This window comes from Protopterus annectens, chromosome 11.part0, assembly GCF_019279795.1.
Source record: "Protopterus annectens isolate FY-2018-M chromosome 11.part0, PAN1.0, whole genome shotgun sequence".
In the NCBI taxonomy this organism is placed as follows: Eukaryota; Metazoa; Chordata; order Ceratodontiformes; family Protopteridae; genus Protopterus; species Protopterus annectens.
In genome coordinates this window covers 916,628,467-916,647,445 of record NC_056745.1, presented here as the reverse complement: position 1 = coordinate 916,647,445, position 18,979 = coordinate 916,628,467, and the positions used below count along the sequence as shown (strand labels likewise).

General features: G+C 38.5%; 1 protein-coding gene across 1 annotated transcript in view; it reads right to left on the bottom strand.

Moving 5' to 3' along the window:
• Nucleotides 1-18,979, bottom strand: part of DHTKD1 (dehydrogenase E1 and transketolase domain containing 1) — a 948,838-nt gene that overhangs the window by 884,760 nt on the left and 45,099 nt on the right. The window contains exon 2 of the mRNA XM_044088312.1: nucleotides 13,340-13,495. Within this exon, the coding sequence (XP_043944247.1) occupies nucleotides 13,340-13,495 (156 nt within the window). The remainder of the gene's footprint in view (nucleotides 1-13,339; nucleotides 13,496-18,979) is intronic.

Here is an 18,979-nt window from a genome sequence, read left to right as displayed (position 1 = left end):
TCCATATCTATCAATTTTGGCATTAGTTATGCTATTCTTTTAGCTATTATAGACATGAACACTATAATTATGGTTTAGTATTAAAATGGGCCTGTATGAAGCTAGATCTGATGGACCTTTACCCTCTTTAGGTATTACACCTACCAGTGCTTTCTTCCAGGATGCAAGTACTTATCCTCCTCTTAAAATACTGCTAAACAAAACCTTCCAGATCATTACCATTTTTCCCCTCCTAGCTTCCAAACTTCAACAGGAATACCATCTATTCCTGTAGACTTTTCTATAGATTGGTTATACATCACACTTACCTCATCTCCTCCTATCTTAACCATTAATAATTCAGCCTCATCTATCTCTAACTTTGGCATATTTAATTCTTCCATAAACATTTCCATTTATATCTCTGCTTTGTATAGAGTTTCATAGAATTTCCAAAATATTTCCAATATCTCTACAGGATCGCATTACCTTCCTTGTTATAGGCTTCCTAAGCTTGGCAACAGCCCTTTCTACTTTCTGTTGCCCGAGTCATTGTGCTAAAAGTTTTTGTGAGCAAGGGTTATTATCAAAAAAAGTTGCTTAACAGCAATCTTTCTAAGCTCATATATATTATCGAGGTAATCCTTTAATTTTACAGTTGATTCTCTTCTTGTTCTGCGAGAGTCCCCCTATTCTGCAATACTTTAATATTTGTCAGTCCCTCTAAATAATTCTGTTACTTCTTAACCATAGCTCCCTTTCATTTATTTACACTCTATTTTTAAAATCCACCTTAATTTTATCCCACTCCCTAGCTATATTTTCAAAAGTAATTTCTATCCTCTCAAATAGCTCCTGAACAATCTCCACTACCCATTTCTTAAATTCCTCTTTTCAACAGACAGGTGGGAAAGCACCAGTGTCTCATTTTTACTTCATTACCCTGTGTTTTTAATTTTAGTTATTATTGGTGCGTGATCTGAAATAGTTATTTGGTGCGTATCAAGACCTTCAATTAAATGCACGTGTTCCTGTGAAATGTAAATTCTGTCTAGCCTAACTCAGTTTTTATAGCTTGGGAAATAATGTGTAAATTCACTCTGAACTCCTAGTACTGAATTCCACATCTTCCGTGCCAAATATTTTCATAAATTTCTTCAAAAATCTACCTTCCTTTTTATACTTTCCCTTCTGGGCCCCAGACACATCCTCACTATTGCAAATCAAGTTCTAGTCTCCACCTACAAGTAATATTCCTTGTTGAAAGCTAACTATTTCTACAAAAATTTTCTTAAGCTCTATAAGAGCAGTTTTCAGTAGAATATAAATACATGCCAAAGTAATCATCATCCCTTCCCAATAGCCCCTTACAATGACAAATCTAATATTATTGTATTTTTTCCTCTTCTATCACTATTGAAGCTTCTCTAACAATCAATATTATTACTCCTCTTTTCATCTGTCCCTGATATTCTGCAAAATATCTGTCCTGAAATCCTTTTTTTGTCAAATTCACATGCTCGATTCTTCCCAAATGCATTTCCTGCACCATTGTTATTTGCACTCCGCACTTCTTAACATAATGCAGTAATCTTTCTTTTTTGTCTATACCCGTAAGGCCACTTACGTTCCAAAATAATATTAATAGTGTACCCAATATGATAAAAAGCTATCACTCCCACCTATTTTGAATGGTTATTTCCAACTTTTGTTTTACATGTACACACTAATGTTTGGCAAGCTGATCTTTTATAATAGAGTTCTTTTTTCTGATCTCCATTTGAACCGGTGTCATATTTCTCATATGAACCTATTCTATATTTTTCAAGACTTTTTGTTTTAATGAAAACCCTCAAACAAAAAACTAAATACATTTTCAGAATGCCCCCCAACCCCTATTAATTTAGAAGAACTCCAACACTGCTGATGATAGACAACCCTCAAAATATAAACCAAAAAAATCCCATCCATAGAGCTAATACCTTCAATACCTTCTTTACAGATGTTATCCAAACACTAGCTAGTCAACTATCATCGAATGCCTTCACATTACCTTCACACTCCTCAACCCCACCCCACCCCTTTCATATCAAACCTGTCTCTACCACATTTATTCAAACCCTTTTGAAGAAACTGAAACCATGCTCTCCTTCTGCAGACCTACTGCCTTCTGAATATCTACAGCTATCATCCAATGCCATGGCCTATCCTATTTCCATACTGGTCAACAGGACTATTACTTGAAGGTTACATCCCCACCTTATAGAAAATCTCCCATATTATCTCCCTACATAAAGGTGGACAGTCCACAGAAATATCAAACTATCGCCCCATTGCCCTACTTTCTCCTCTATCTAAAATCATGGAGAAATGTATCCATAAACAAATACTCCACCATTTAATCGAAAACAATCTACTTTCCAACTGTCAACATGGTTTCAGACCCTCACACAGCACTACCATTGCCCTCCTGTCCTTTACGGACTACATTAACAAACAGCAAAACCTGAATAATATTTCTTCTGCTCTATTTATTGACCTGTCTAAAGCATTTGACATGGTAAACCACCAGATTCTCATAAACATCCTAAAATCTCTGTCATTAGACCCACTTTCCATAAAATGGTTCCAATCCTACCTTGACAAATAACAAGCAGTACTTTGGCATAATACTTTATACTCCCATTTACCCGTTACCTTAGGTGTCCCTCAGGGTTCCATACTTGGACCCCTTCTCTTCTCTATATTTATTAATGACCTTCATCTAGCTATCCCACAAGCCACGTGCATACAATATGCTGACGACTCCACACTATTATGTTCAGTTACATCCTCCCATGACCTTCACGGTCTCACCCAAAAAGTATTCAACATAGTTGAACAATGGTTCACTCAGCATTGCTTTTTTTTGAACCCAAAGAAACCAAACTCCTCCTCTTCACTCCTAGTCTTAAGTCCTCTCCTCTTCAATTCTCAGTGACATCTATCAATGGTACTATAATAGCTCCTGACTCTACCACCAAACTACTAGGTGTCACCATTGACAATAATATGAACTTTGACATCCACATCAATAATACTATAAAAACTGTCAATAAAAAAACTGGCAGTCTCTATAAGATTAAACCCTTCCTTTCCCCTACTACGAAAACTATCGCCCACACCCATTTGATCTCTACACTCCTTTATGCCTCACCCATTTTTACTAATCTCTCCAAGAATAACCTCAGCAAATTGGAAATGTCCTATAATAACTTTGCACGATTTGCTACAGGCAACCCATTCCGAACCCATCATTTTATAAATTTAAAACAGCTAAGATGGTTAGAACTACAACACCAGATTAAATTTCACCAACTAACCATTAGCCCACAACATCCTATACAAACCTTCTAATACTCCAAGTTTATCTACCCTCATCACCCCCTATAAAAATCTGAAGTCCTTACGATCATCTCACAAACTTCTTGTCCACACTTCAAAACCTAATAACAGAGCTGGGGATTCTCTCTTCTCTAATGCTGTTGTTGTTGTTGTGTCTTTCGGCTTTTCCCCGGTTAGGGGTTGCCACAGCTGAACTCCGGTCCGCTAATGACTGGCAGTAGATTTTTACGTGCCGAGTTGCCGGCCCGGACGCACAACCTTCAACAAAGGTACGCCCATTCACGCACGTCTCCACACAGAAGACGCTCTAGCTGAGAATCGAACAGGACAACGTCTTACTGTGAGGCGACAACGCTACCGCAGCACCACCACAACAGTATATTCTCTCTCCTCTAAATCCTGGAATCTTCTCCCCAATGACCTCTCCTCACTCACCTCTCTCTCTCTCTCTTTAAAAATAGAATTAAAACTTCTCCTCAAAACATACTGGCTATGCCCCTGCTCCAAACCAGACTAGTCATCTACCTCTACAAACTTTACTTACCTATCCAGTGCTTACTATTCTCTACTACATTTCCCGTCTTATTATATTTTTCTGATCTACCTTTTTTCATTACTTCTATCCTCTTTATATACCTTTTCTTAAGCAAATCCTTTGCTACAATATTACACATCTAACTTCATTTTTTTTACTTCTGACTTAACCTGTATTATGCATCCATACTTAAAAATAGCACTATTTTATGGTGCAAGACCTCAGTGTTAGATCCTGCTTAACTTTTATGCTGTAATTCAATGTTACAATTGCTGTTCACATGTTACAATTGCTGATTTTTTTTTCTTTTTACTATGATTATTTCCTTTTATCTACCTCTGACTCAACCTGCATAGTTGTCTCCGTTCTTTCAATTTGCACTGTTTATGACTTTTTACCTCAGTGCTACATCCTGTTACAACCTCTATGCTGTAATACACGTTACCATTGTTGATGTTTCTTTACACACTAAGAAAATTGCTATTTTTACTAGAATATTTGATTTTAAAAAGGGACATATATCCAGTCAGACTAGCCCGGTCAACAAATATAAAATAAAATAAAATAAAATAATAAAATGTCAGAATAATGACCTGATGATTAGAATGGGTCAGGCTCTAGTGATCTTCTGCACTTAAACCAAGGTCACTAGTACAAAAGATGATGATGGCACAGCAGAAGTTGTTGGACTGAGCACTGATGTGTACAGCTGTGGGAGAATCATCAGATCCAGTAAATCCAGACCCACTGCTGAACTCTGTTGGTAACTAATAGCAGTTACAGAGCTGGATTACAGTGCGACTTTACAGTGTGCTTCTCAGTATTTTGTTGTACTGGCCAATAGCTGGCTATTTTCTTCAGCACAGAGGATGTGACTGTTGTGGGGCAACATTCTCTGTTACTGATTTGGCCATGTTGTCACCTGCATCTCCATCATGAAGTAGAATCACTGGAAATTTTCTAAAGCACTTCTAACATATATTGTCTGCCTCTCTCCCTGCACAAAACGGATGTTGTTTCCATCACTGATACAAGACTTTTTTTTTGCTACCTTCCTTCTGAGTGCTTGAACTCACACTCTAAATAAACACTCTGTCATTTCATATATTACACAATCAAGATTTTACTTAATACAATAAGGAAAAGAAACAATGACCATATTGTCCCGGCCCAAACGTATTCTGTTTACCTTGGCATTAAAAGTACTTACTTCTACAGTCACTCAGCTGTACAAAACTACTAGTACTTAATCTCACAGTTATCCTTAATACACCGTTGTCTTACCCTATTTCTCTCCTATGCAAATATTGCTCAGTCCTTCCTACAACTAAGCAACTTCTGCTGTACATGTATGCAGTCTCTTTTTGTAATTGTTATATACATTAATCTGTACAGCTTATATTCTTTTACTTACCATACTCTAATATAACTGTTATGTACCTTAACTTTTCATTCTGGACCTCTTCAACACAGTTTGACAATCCAGTCAATAAAACACATTATTTAACTATATGCAAACTGTATTATTGTATTTACTATAATTACTCTGTGGCCAGAAAGTGGCTTTTTTTGTTGAGTCCACTCACTTGCTCAAATACATGAATTAACACACACAACTATTCCAAACATAGTTGACAAAAACTGCTAACAAAATGGATTCTCAAATCCTGCTTTACAAACACTAAAGACTGCACAAGTATATGTCAAACTCTTTTTTGCCATCTGTTTGTGTAGAACGTTCTAAGTCCTTGACAAAATCCTCTTTGAACTTCACCACCCAAACAAAACCATCACACAGATTATTAAACAATTCAAATCTCACCAATGTAAGCTACATAAAGCCTTCAGGTTGGCAATAATGAATGGAAAGTTACAAAGAAACAATTGGGTTAATTAAGTATCTAAAGCTACAAATGCCTTCTTTCATTATCTAGACGTGAAAGACAAAATAGAGCAGTAACTAGTTACTTTGACCTGACCTCCTAGTAGCTGCTAAGGTGTTATTTATTATAACCTGAGAGTCCATAATTGGTGACGCCAAGAGCAAACTCTTAGCTACAATTCCCAGCTGGACTAAGAAGCAATAAGCACATAAGATACTGCAAGGATCAAACTTCTTAGAAAAAGACTCTCCGTTAGCCATTCTTTAAGAACTACATTACATTTCCATCCTTAGCAGTCCAAAGAATCTCTACAGTGCACACAACTGGCAAGTTAGACAGTATTTGAGTCTTTGATTAAAAGTTTTTTTTTCCTTAAACTGAGATGTAGCTTAACAGTTTGTGCTCACTTCTTTCATACATATAGCAACCCCCTTTTTTAAAGTTTCTACCTCGTGACTTGCCTTACTAATTTTTTACCAGCACCATATCAGGTTTAGTGTTAAGCTCCTTCTATACCTCCAATTAGTCCCTCCATGGTAGTTCACATTCAGGAAAGGTCAGCAAATTGGAGTTTATTTTGGAAAGTGGCTGGGACCATGAAACTCATAACTTTGAAGCAGGTCTTTTGACACACACCCCAAGCAACAGAAGACATTACATGAGGGGTTGTTGCCTCCACCTGAAAAAATTTAACTGAGCCTGAATTTTTTTTTTACACTTTCAGTTTTGCACACAGAAAGATTAAAATTCTACATCTGACATGCTAACCTAGATCCAACTTTCATACATTAACAAGGACTCTTACAATTTTTAGGCCCCAAATCATGATGCATGCTGCTCATCTGGTTCTTTTTTGATGTGTCATGTTTAATGTCAAAATATTCGTCTATGCTGCCTACATCACTGATTTCAAAGAAAGAAAGACCCAGAATCTATTATGTTACTTCAAACAAAATAGTAGATAATTACAGCTCCATGAAAACAGATTGCTCTGTTTGAAACTCAGTGGTTCTTACAGATGATGCTTTTGTCCAGTTTAGGAATAAGCACAGTCATCCACCCCCACACCCCACATCTACAAGTCTGAAAGAATGGTTACAATGCTGTAGTAATCTAGCACAGCAAACAGAATGACTGAACCAAAATGTAAAGGCACATAACCAAGCACATGCACTACTGGTGCAGGTGTAGTGGTCTCTGTGAAGGGCTAACCCATTAGACCACCAGTAGTTTGCCACAACTATGAGTGGGGTAGCTAGCCATGGTGGTGGAAGGGTTACAGCAATGATCTGAAGACACTATGCAAACAATGCTGTTCAAGCTGGAACACATTTTTTGTTGAAGAGATTAGCTATGTGAGTTTGGGGAGGGGGCATGGAAGGGACAGGAGAAGAAGGGGGTTGAGAAATATCTTCCTGGTGATGGGAGCTGTGCAACTTGAGATGAAGAATGATTAAAGTTGGGGAGTGTACAGGAGGTGTTTGTGATCTGATTTACACCAGGTGCTGGTGAAAGTAGCATTTGTGAAGCCTCTTCTGGTTGTCGGAAGTTGATCACAGGTTAACTCCAATACCACCCAGCCATCTGTTAAACAAGTCAATATTTTGCTGTATCTGTGATTTTTTCCTTAATGCAGCCTACTGGTAACCAGTTTTAAAACAAGTACAATACATCTTTAAATATAGGCCACCCTCAATCAGAAATTGCCACCGTTTAATGGCCAAAGCTATGACAATTTTTTTTTCTTTTTTGTTTTGTTTTTAACTACAAGCTTCCCTTAATTAGATGCCACACTGTCTACAATGTATGCATGAATGAGCTTCACAGTTTCCAGAAGTTCAAATGAATTACAGGTCTAAACACAATGGCACACCTATTACTATAAGCATTGTCATTAATTATACATCTTTACTGCAGATGAAAAGTATAGGGAATCCTAAGTGAAAGACCTACTTGAGATTTTAGTTGAATCTAGAACAGAAAGTGATGTCAAAAAAAGAATAATTAGTTGGGCATACAAAATATTACACATTAACTATAAGGATTGATCAGAGAAGGTTAGAAAAGATTGGGAAGAAGGACTGGATAAGCAGTTTGCAAGGAAACAATGGGAGGACATGTGTATTGCTTCCACATATTCAACAAAGTCTAGAATATTTAGGATTTTTACTTGGAAGTGTTTACATAGGTATTTTTATACTCCAGGCAGACTTCAAAGAATTTTTCCTCAGGTAGATGGCAAATGCTGGAGGTGTGATGAAGAAGAAAAAGACAACTAGAAACAGACTTCCTACAGAATACTGTCAGAAATATTGGGTGTGCAAACGTGCGTACCTAAGGAAATTATTTTTCAAGCTGGAATACAGGAAATGAATTACCTACACATAGTAAGGCCTTATTAAGTTTACGTTTTTGGTAGCCACCAGAATTAATTACTACAAAATGGAAATCAAAGTATAAACTAACTGTATTTGAAGTAGTGAATATTGCAAGAGAGAAAAAATACTGGAAATAGGATCTTTAGAAAAGGGTAGGGGAAAACTACATAGGAAAAATGAAAATTCTGGTAACAATACATTTAAAATAATGTTTTGTATGAGAACAGAGGTTTTAGGGAAGGAAGGAATTGATCAATTTATATAATGTTGGCTTGATGACAATTGTATAAATGTGAACATGTTAACAATTTGTTTACTTTTACATAAATGTAAGATTGCTTATGTCTAAAGTCATAATTCAATAAAGATATTGAAAAAAATAAAGTAATTTGAGGTGTGATTTATACTGAAGGATTTACAGTGAGTCACACAAACTGCACTATGAAAAACTGGCACCCAGACAAATTATGGTAGCACACATCAATAACTATCAAACACTAGTTACTGCTATATTTCTTGGAAATGCATAGCCAATTTTAGGCACCAGTGAACCCAGCAGATGCTGGGGGCCCCCAACCACAGCAAGTCATATTACTTTGATATCTTGTTTCAAGTTTGTCAAACAAACCTAGTCCAACAATCTTGAAAATGTAATAAACCAGGTGTGTAATAACTCTTAGGATAAAGAATCCTAAAGATTGATACCACTTTTTCTCCTTTAAAATACAAAGATGTATCTGGTTGTAATAACAGTGTTTTGTCAAGCAGCAGGCTTCCTAATTTCATTAAAGGTTTTACCACTTATACACTGACTTAGTTAAATCCTGCTGGTGGACATTCTCTCCACTAAAACTAACATAGCTGATTTTAGGCACTTGCAATACCCATGGCTGTGGTAGGGTCCTACAAAATTTCCTGCTGGTTGGGGTAAAATAAGGAGAAATGATATTAAGAAGAGCAGATGCTCCCACTCTTCAGGGATGTTTTTTTCTTTTAGGGAGTTTTATAAATACTGTCAAGACACAAGAAACGGTAACTTTTAAATTCTTTGCTGAAAAATTCTGGACAAAGCCAAAAATAACAGAATAAAGTCTCAAAATCAGGAACACTTTTAAAATATGACTCTAATTCACTTAAAAAGTTAACACGTTTTGCATCATTATGCATTTTGGACAATAAGAGGTATAACGCTCTAATGTGTAGCACTGACCGTCTGTTATCCTGAATGATTTTATTAGTAAATCAAATTTTTTTACGAGGAACAGGGCACAAAAATGAGACAAAATCATGGATATTTTGTGAAATTACAGACAATAACTGGTATGCACTACTCTTGATAACTTAGCAACAGTCCCTGATCTGGTGTGGCAGTCCTAATGTCACACAGTGTATTGCTATTTGCTGAAATTAGTGCAAAACTAGTACTGCTATGGCTTATGCTCATGTTTATGTATGCGTGCGGGAGTGTGTGTGTGTGTGTGTGTGTGTGTGTGTGTGTGTGTGTGTGTGTGTGTGTGTGTGTGTGTCTGCATGTGAATATGTGAGGGTTGGGGTGCTGCAGTCTAAAAGTAACAAGCTGGCTCCAATTCCTTTCACTTTCTATCATAACCATTATTACGCTTGTATGTGGGGGGGATGATTGCAGTGCATTTAAGAGTAACAAGCTGTTCTTAACTGTATTCACTGACCATCACAAACATACACCTTACACATGATAGGTGGTTATCTTTGGTGGTTTGGCATGAAGTTGATGTGTGTACGAACACAACTGTTCATAGTCACGTTCATAGATTAGTACTAGACTACCTGCCCTTGTTGGCCATTTCAAGCCTAGCCAATTACCCGATGTGAGAATCAAACCCTGCACCTTGTGTCTGTAAGGTAAAAACCTTCCCGATTATGCCAACCTCCCAACCCCTAAATGCTTACTTGCCCTTCCATGTATTCAAACCCTGCACCTACTGCACATCAGGCCATAAATCTACCCATTTAGCTACATGGATACTTTAGCATGATGAGCAGCATTACCTTTTCATAGTGCCTTACTCTGTTTAAGCTACTGGCTGTGGCTTTTTCTGTTTGGAGTCTGCATGCCCTCCATGTCTCAAGTGTGCGTCTCTCCATGTGCTCTAGTTTCCTCCAGCACCTCAAAGACATGCAGATGAACAGGCATTCCACCAGTTTCCCTGCATGAAGGTGAATATGCAATGTGATGGTATTCGTCCAGTTTTCCTGAGGGTGAACATGCAGAAAGTATACCACACACAATAATGATGGGCAGATATACAACTCTTCTGTAGAGCTGTAAAAATGAAGTTAACAAGTAATTATCTTTCAAAAACTAAGGCATAAAATACATCACAGCACATTCAGACCTTTAGAGCTTAAAGAAATGTGATGCCCCTCACGCCCCAGTCTGTATAAATGGATTTAAACATGGACTTAACAGTGGCCTCTGACCTCAGCCTCATCCATTATTAAAACCAGGTTGTGCTCACAGGTGTGTACAGAAAGTTCCTCTAGCTTGTATGGGAAGCTGGGAATGGTTTGGTCATTACGTCTTTAATTTTCAAACTTCAAACCTCAGAGGTATGCTCAGGGGAAGATTACAGCTTGAGATGTAGCTGGAGACAGTGTAGTTCTGGTTTATTTTCCTTTTCTCAATGACCTCAGAGGTGCACAAAGAAGGTTCATAGCATAGCCGGCCTTAGGCATAGGCCAACTAGGCGGCCGCCTAGGGCACTGTTCTACCAGGGACACTTTTCCAGTATTTATTTGGTGTAGTAGACCAGGAAGGGGGCATCAGGTGGTGTGGGAGGGTGCCGTGGAGCCCTTTTGCCTAGGGCACCAGTTTACCTAAGGCCGCTCCTGGTTCATAGGTAGGTACTAGGCTATCTGCCCGAAGGCATTTATAAGCCTAGCCAGAATGTGTTGGCTTTCGCCACCCCCTTAGATTAGTTCCCTGTGCCTCTGTCCAGCAGAGCCACTGAAGTGATCCCCGAGGTAAACTTTCTGTTTCCCATCCACTCATCAAGATTTCTTTTGAAGAGTGTTAGCGAGGAGCTCTGCCTGATGTAGATTGGGATCTTGTTCCAAAGCATGGGAAGTCTCTGGGACAGGAATCTATCCCTCCAACACGTCCCATTTATTGTTGTGGTTAGGCTTAGATCCCTAGAGCGTGTGGCTCGCAGGGATAAGGTTTTCTTTAGGTGGAGCATGTCCATCAATTCTGGGTTGGACATGGCCTTGTATGTCAGGCAGAGATCACCTCTGAGTAGGCGGTATGCAACCAAGTACAGCTGTAATTTCTTCATTCGAGCTGCATAGGGCATCTGTTCGAGGCCAGTGATCCTCTTGGTGAGGTACTTCTGTGGTCTTTCCAGCTGTTACAGGTATCTTGTAAGGTACATCCCAAATGGGGCGTTGTACTCTATGATGGGTCTGATCGAGTAGAGGGTTACCTCTTTTGATCTGGATGCGAACCCTTTTGTGATTAGGTGGGCCACGTAGAAGGATTTTCTAACCACTTTGGCAATGTGATTATCAAAGCTGAGATTACTGTCTACTTGGGTCCCCAGATCCCTTATTACATCTTCCGTATTTAGGGGACTACCACCTATGTGGTAGTTTGTGGGTACTTTGTTTTTTCCAAAGGGGATGACTATGCACTTTTTGGCATTTAGCTTGAGGCCATGATTTTGAGACCAGGTATCCATCTCAGTGAGACCCTTTTGCAGGATGTCTTGTGTCAGCCGGAGAGTCAATTATAGCCCCTAGTTTGCAGTTGTCTGCGAACTTGGTCAGCCACAGTTCTCCTGTGCTTGCCTGTACCTCTGAGAAGTTACTATAGCTTGCGTGGGTGAGGTGTCCTATCTAGGAGCAACAAGTTGAAATACATTACTGTGATTATTTTTTCCCCTCACAATTACATATCAGGTATGTGTACAAGTGGCTGCCTTTGGGGAGGTATGAAGAGTGTGGAGACATACTCTGTAGATGCATGACAACAGTTATTAAAATATAGGACTGTGTCCACCTGAACCTCTGCTTTCATATCACTCTAATGGGAATACACAGACAGCAACTGTCTTCTTTTTTAGGAAGGAGAGGTAGAGAGGCAGGCAGTATTCTCAGGAAGAATTTATTTACCCTATCAAACATTTGTCTTGTTAGTATATTATAAGCTACTACTATCAGCTATGAAGATTAAGCCTGGCAACTTATGTCTTATTTGAAAGAAAAAATTAAGACTGAAATGTTTTTCTTACTCATGATTTTTATTCAAGCCACCACTGGATCAAAACTAGGAAAATGCTGTAAACTGCACCTCAAAGCATCTATAATTCTATGACTACTTAGGGGTGTGGCAAATGTCAGACTCTCAGCCTAAGTGAACAATTTCCTACACAGTTATTACTGTGCTATTTAGGCCAGGTAAGGTGTGTTGAAAGGATGTAAGGCAAACTAAAGTTGAACAGCAACAATAAATTTCTTTCTTTAATCATAAATTTTGTTCAAGCCATCATTGGATGAAAAGATTGTTAAACACTTCAAAATGTATTTTAGAACAAACAGAAAGCCATGACGTCTTAGGGAAAAAAATAATCAAGATATGAGAAAATGGAAGTAAAAAATAATGTGCAAGGTATGGGGAGCCAGGGATTCGTGTAAACAGGTGAAGTATTGAAGGATGTTTGCAGGGGGGTGAAATAGTATACAGTGGAAGATGTAATGCAGCCCTTTGCCTAGGTCTCCATTTCATCTAAGGCATCGCTGTAACTAAATGCCAATCACTGTCAATGTCCCTCTGTGAAATGGGCCAGTATAATGTGGTACACATGCCTGTCAAACTAAGAGCATCGTAGCTACAAGTTCTGTCTGTGTGCACTACTCCTAAATCTCTGCAGCATGAACCAATAGGTTGTTAATGAGATATGGCACTGACAGGATAATATTTAAACTGGAAGAGTCAGGGAGTGACTCTTCCTGGGGCCTCCAAAATGCTAACAACAATCCTGTGGAAACACCATGTAGTAGTCTACTCACACTGAAAATGAGTTGGCGACACTTACTCCTCTGGCCAGCACAGCAAAATGATCCAAAATAAATAATAGCCTATGCTTCAGCAAGAAGGTACTAAAGTCGGCATAAGAAACTGGTCTGTGACACAGTAAACTTACCATTAGTGTTAAAAGGTCCATGAAGCACTTCGGTTATAGACTGGATTTCAGGAACTACATCCCTCACCTCTTCACCAGAGCATAAGGGATTGATCTTTGCTAGCTTGTGCCCATGCTCACGATATGCTGTTACCAACCGAATAAGACCATGATCCACTAGAATAAGAAAAAAATAACTTTCAAAATTTACTGCATTTGACAAATATATTACAAAATGTCTCAGATTCAATAAACTATCATTAAGCAGGCAGTAGCAACATCCAAAAGCCTATCTGCAAGCACACCTACCAAAGAATAAAAAAATATGTGCATATACACACACACACACACACACACACACACACACACACACACACACACACACACACACACACACAGAGGACTGAAATTTACATAAGGTGACATGCAAGCAGGCTCAACTCCCTTTTTCCCCATTTTGTACATGGAGTGTCACATCAACAGTGACCATCACCTAAAACCAATGTTCACACCACCTGCTGGCTAGCTGGTTGTAACTGTGTATTAGGATTGCAGTTATACAACATTCCTCATAATTACTTAAAGCGTGCCTGAAACAAAAGCAAACTCTGCATCTAGAAGATCTGGCTGTAGGATCCGCACAGCTAATACACAAGGACCACTTGACATGTCATATCATCTAGGATACTGAACTCTGTTTTTAACATTTCAAAAACAGGCTCTTCTTACCATCCTGATATTCCAACATATCACGGAGTTTGCCCCTACAAACATATGCCTTAAATGGTAAAACAGAGTGTCGCTCGTCTTGGTTTACAATTGAAGACAAACAGGCAGGGTAGTTTGTTTATATGCTTTATTACACAGAAACACATTAGGATGGATAGCAGCAGTACAAAATATAAACAAACTGATTAACTGACAGACTACACAGGCATACAAGCTTACGTCCCAATGGCTTACTACAAAATGGCAGTCAGGCTCACATATGCTCAGTATTTATACACTTGTGGAAGTCCATGGAAAGCTTCTTAAAGGTATACATACATACTGATCTACATCCTCCCTCTTTAATGATTTGTCCACAATAAAATGACATTTGAAAAGACATGCTATTGTACAGACACTAAGAAACAAACACAACACATATGTCCAAGTTGCTGTTTATCTGGAACATGGGCTGGAAATGCGACCTGATCTAGTGATATAGCAATCAGAACTGGGTGTAGCAACAGGGACGGTCATTGGTGAACAAACAGATTCTGGAGTTTCAGGATTCTTCTTGGGGACAAGGACATTTACTGGAACATCCTCTGGAGCTAGAAAGCTGGATAACTCACTCTGAGATTTAGAGTCTTTCTCGCAACTATGAAACTGCAATACAGGCTCAGACACCGGGACCAAATGTTTCCGATTCCACCTAAATTCTACTCCTTGTGATTCCACAATGTACAATCTTGGCTCTGGACATACACTTTTCACGACACCAATCCAATCACCAATCTGATCAAAACCTTTGGACGTCTGCATCCTCACCATCTCCCCTTCTCATAATGGATTAAGCAGCTTGTTGGTCCTATCATAATAGGACTTCTGGGATAAGCATTTCTTCAACAGATGGGCTTTTACCGATCTGTTGTTCTTGACACATGGAACCAATAAATTACTGCTGAATGGTAGTGTGTTTCTGGTTTGTCTCTACAGAAGTCTCTGTGCAGGTGAACCAAGATGTTTATTACAAGGAATATTTCTGAGATTAAAGAAAACATCACTATTGTCTTGTTTCAACTTCTCTAGTAATTGTTTCACACTTTGAAATGCACGTTCTGCCAAACCATTTGACTGTGGGTACTCAGGGCTACTCCTAATACAAGTAAAGTCCCACTCTTAAGCAAATCTTTTGAACTGATGGCTTGTAAACTGTGTACCACTGTCAGAAATAACTCTGTGTGGACTAACACGGACTGCAAAATGTCATTTCATCCTAGTAATGACAGTACTGGACACTACATTAAGAAGCACGTCAATCTCAAACCAATTTGAATAAGAGTCGACTAACACCAAGTAATGTTGAAAATTCTATTTGAAAATGTCTGTAGTTACTGTCAACCAAGATAGTTCAGGAATCTAGTTTAGCTGAAGTGGTTCTTTCCCTTGATGTGGTTTAGTACGATTACATACAGAACAAGATGAAAGAACTCTCTCAATATCCTTTGACATAGAAAGTCAAAATAATAGACCTCTCGCACTTCTTTTGGTAGAATCAGTTCCTGGGTGGCCATGATGCAAAATAGTAATATACTCTTATTGCAAGGACTTTGGAACAATGACTTTTGGACCTTTCATGATGATACCATTGTCAAGCAAAATTTCATCTCTGTAAGGAAAATAAGGTTGCAGGTTATGAGGTAAACAAGAATGCTTTGACGGCCATCCTTGACTGATAAAGTGGTTGAGCTTCTGAAGAACTGGATCTGTGCCTATATGACTTCTAAGCTCATCAAGACGTGTGGAAGAAAGATTTCTCACTCCCATGACTTCAAAATCAAGTTGCTCATTTTCATGCTGTTCAGTGGTATTTCTGGGCAAGCTGGATTAAGTATCAGCAAGATAAAGAAGTCTGCCTTTTGTGTAGACAAGATTGAAATTATACTGCTGCAGTTTCAACATGATGCACTGCAATCTGTCAGCAGCTGTATTCATAGGGTTTTTCAGAATAGTGACTACAGGTTGGTGATCTGTTTTAGTCTGGATTGGTCTACCATAGATACAGTCATGGAACTTTGAACATGCAAACACAATTGCCAAGAGCTCTTTCTCTATCTGTGCATACTGTATTTTAATTTGAGTTAGTGTTCTGGATGCACAGGCTACTGGTCTACCCTCTTGAAGAATAACTTCACCAGGACCAAATTTCAAAGCATCACAAGAAAGAGTAACTGGCTTGTGAACATCACAGTATCAGAGTTGGTATACTGGGAATTCTCTGTTTCAGGACATCAAATGCTCTCTGGTGTTGCTCTGACCATGACCAAGATGCACCTTTGATGTCAGCTCTCTGAGTGGTGCTGAAAGTTGGCTCAAATCTGAAATGAACTTACCTAGGTAGTTAACCATGCCAAGAAAACACTGTAAGGCTTGAACATTATCTGGAGCTAGCATCTCAAGAATAGCAGTTTGCTTGGAAGGATCTGGTTGTAAGCCTGAACTGGTAAATAAATGACCAACATAAGTAACTTCTCGTAGCCTGAACTTGCACTTCTGGGAATTCAGCTTAAGATTCACTTCACGTGCTGTTTCCACAACTTTCTTGAGGTTTCTGTCATGCTCGACTTTACCATTAACTCCTACTAGAATATCATCTACTATAATAGCATACGGATACCCAGAAAAAAATGTGTTTCGTGGCACATGGAAAGGCTTCACTGGCAGAATTTATCCTAAATGGCATTCTCAAAAATCAGTACCTGCCAAAAGTAGTAATGAAAATGGTTAGCAATAAAGATTTTCAGTCAAGCAAAAATTGCCAAAATGAACTATTTGCATCCAAAACAGAAAAAAATAGTGGCATTTGGCAAAGGAGCAGCGACTTCTTTGACTGTACGCATTGAACAAGGAGATCTTTTCAGTGCTTTGTTTAAATCTCGTGGATCAATACATATTCTGATATCATCGGAGTTCTTTTGAGCTACTACCATGAAAGATACCTATCTCAGTAGGGGTTGATGAACCAACTGGGCAAATCACACCTTGCTGCACCATTTTATCTAGCTCAGCTTTGACTCTGTTCTGCATAGCTACTGGAACTTTCCTGGCTGGTCTGGCAACTGGGCGGACTTCAGGGTCTAACTTCATGGAGAACACAACTTGAAGTTTGCCTAGTTTGTCTTCGAAAAGATCAGCACAGGTAGAAAAAACAGACTGAGCAAAATTAGAATAGTGGTCTTTCAAGCTTACATGGTGCACTTCATTACTAAATAAAAGTAATCTCATTTTTAAACGGTCTGAGGCTTAATAAGGACTGTATGCACCTTTTGACTACGTAAAATTGCAAGTCATTGCTGTTCCTAGCAGAGTAACATAAAAGCACTACTCAACCTTCAGTTTGAATTTCTACACCACCATAAGCAGCAAGTTTTGTACACTTTGCCAAATCAAGCTTCTTACCAGCACATATTCTAGAAAATATTTCTGCTGACATAACATTGCACTTCCTGTGTCAACTTTGAGCTCTATGGGTCTTCCATTTATCCGAACAGTACAAAATACTTCATTCTTTGCCCAAAAATCTACTGCAGTAACTGTTTCATTAAGCAGAGAGACACCATCAACATAAAAAGTACGGTCACAGCTTTCTAACTGCTCAACTTGTCTCCTTGAATGTTCTCTTTTAATAAAAGAATGCGTCTCTTTTGATTTATAAAATCTTTGGAAATTATTCCACTTTTTACATCTGTGGCATTGCTGACCAAAAGCAAAGCACTTTTCTCTTTTCGGTTCATGATTTGCACCACAATTACAACAGTTGGCAATGAGGCTAGGTAAGGGAACATGCTTACAGTCTGCTGACTCACCCTTGTGCTTCACTGAGACTGTGTGCACTCTGGAATTTACTAGAAAGCTATGGGGTTTACCAGTGCCTCACACTTGCTGCCATGTGCTTGGACCCGCTTCTTTTAACCACATGCTGCATACTAACAACACGAGCAATGGAAAATACTGGAAGCATGCATTTCTCATTTGTAAGCATATTTGTGTGCTTTTATGTGAGCTCACATATCTGACAAATCTCAGTGGCCTTATTCAAAGTTAAAATCAATGTCATGACGCAAAATCTCTCATAACATCATTTTTAATCCCACACACAAGTCTGTCCTTTATCAACTCATTCCTTAAATCACCAAATCTGCAAGTTTTAACTTAATTTCTCAACTCAGTTATATATGCTGCAAAAGTTTTACCAGGCATTTGACCCTTGTGTAAAGCAAGTGCCTTTCCATTGTAATATTAATTTGGGGGTTATACATTTCTCTAAATTTATGTTTTAAGCACCCAGAGTATTCCCTTGACTCAGCCGGTACCACTACATTATGGTTTTCCCTCTCTACTGCAAATACAGCAGGTGCATACACAAATTAATGCTCTCTTTCTACGGCTTCTGAACCAGCTAAATTAAGCAGAATAATTGCCTTTATATGGTCATCTTTATCAGAAAATACAGCTAGCTTGTATGAAAATATTGTACTCTTGCTCAAACACTCCCCAGTTCTCTGCAATATTACTATCAAAGACAAGCGGACCTGTTTTTCAACATCCTTCAGCCATGCCAACAAAGTATGCCCAAACACAGTGAAAATATGGCCCTTGTAATTATATACAAACATGCACACACAGCCAGTACTACTTGTAATAACATTCAAATGCACAATAAACTCTTCTAAATACTGTACTTTATGAAATATGCTTTGAAATGGCTGTATTCCATGAAATTACTGCACAAACTTGTGAAAACTCTGTATACTTCAGATATTTCGACTACTGTTACTTAATGCAAAAAGGTAGCACATAGCAAAAAAATCCAGTTTTCTTTATTTTATACATTTTATGCAATTCAAACTTTGTTTCAAATATTTTTCATAAGTATTTTGAATATTTTTATCA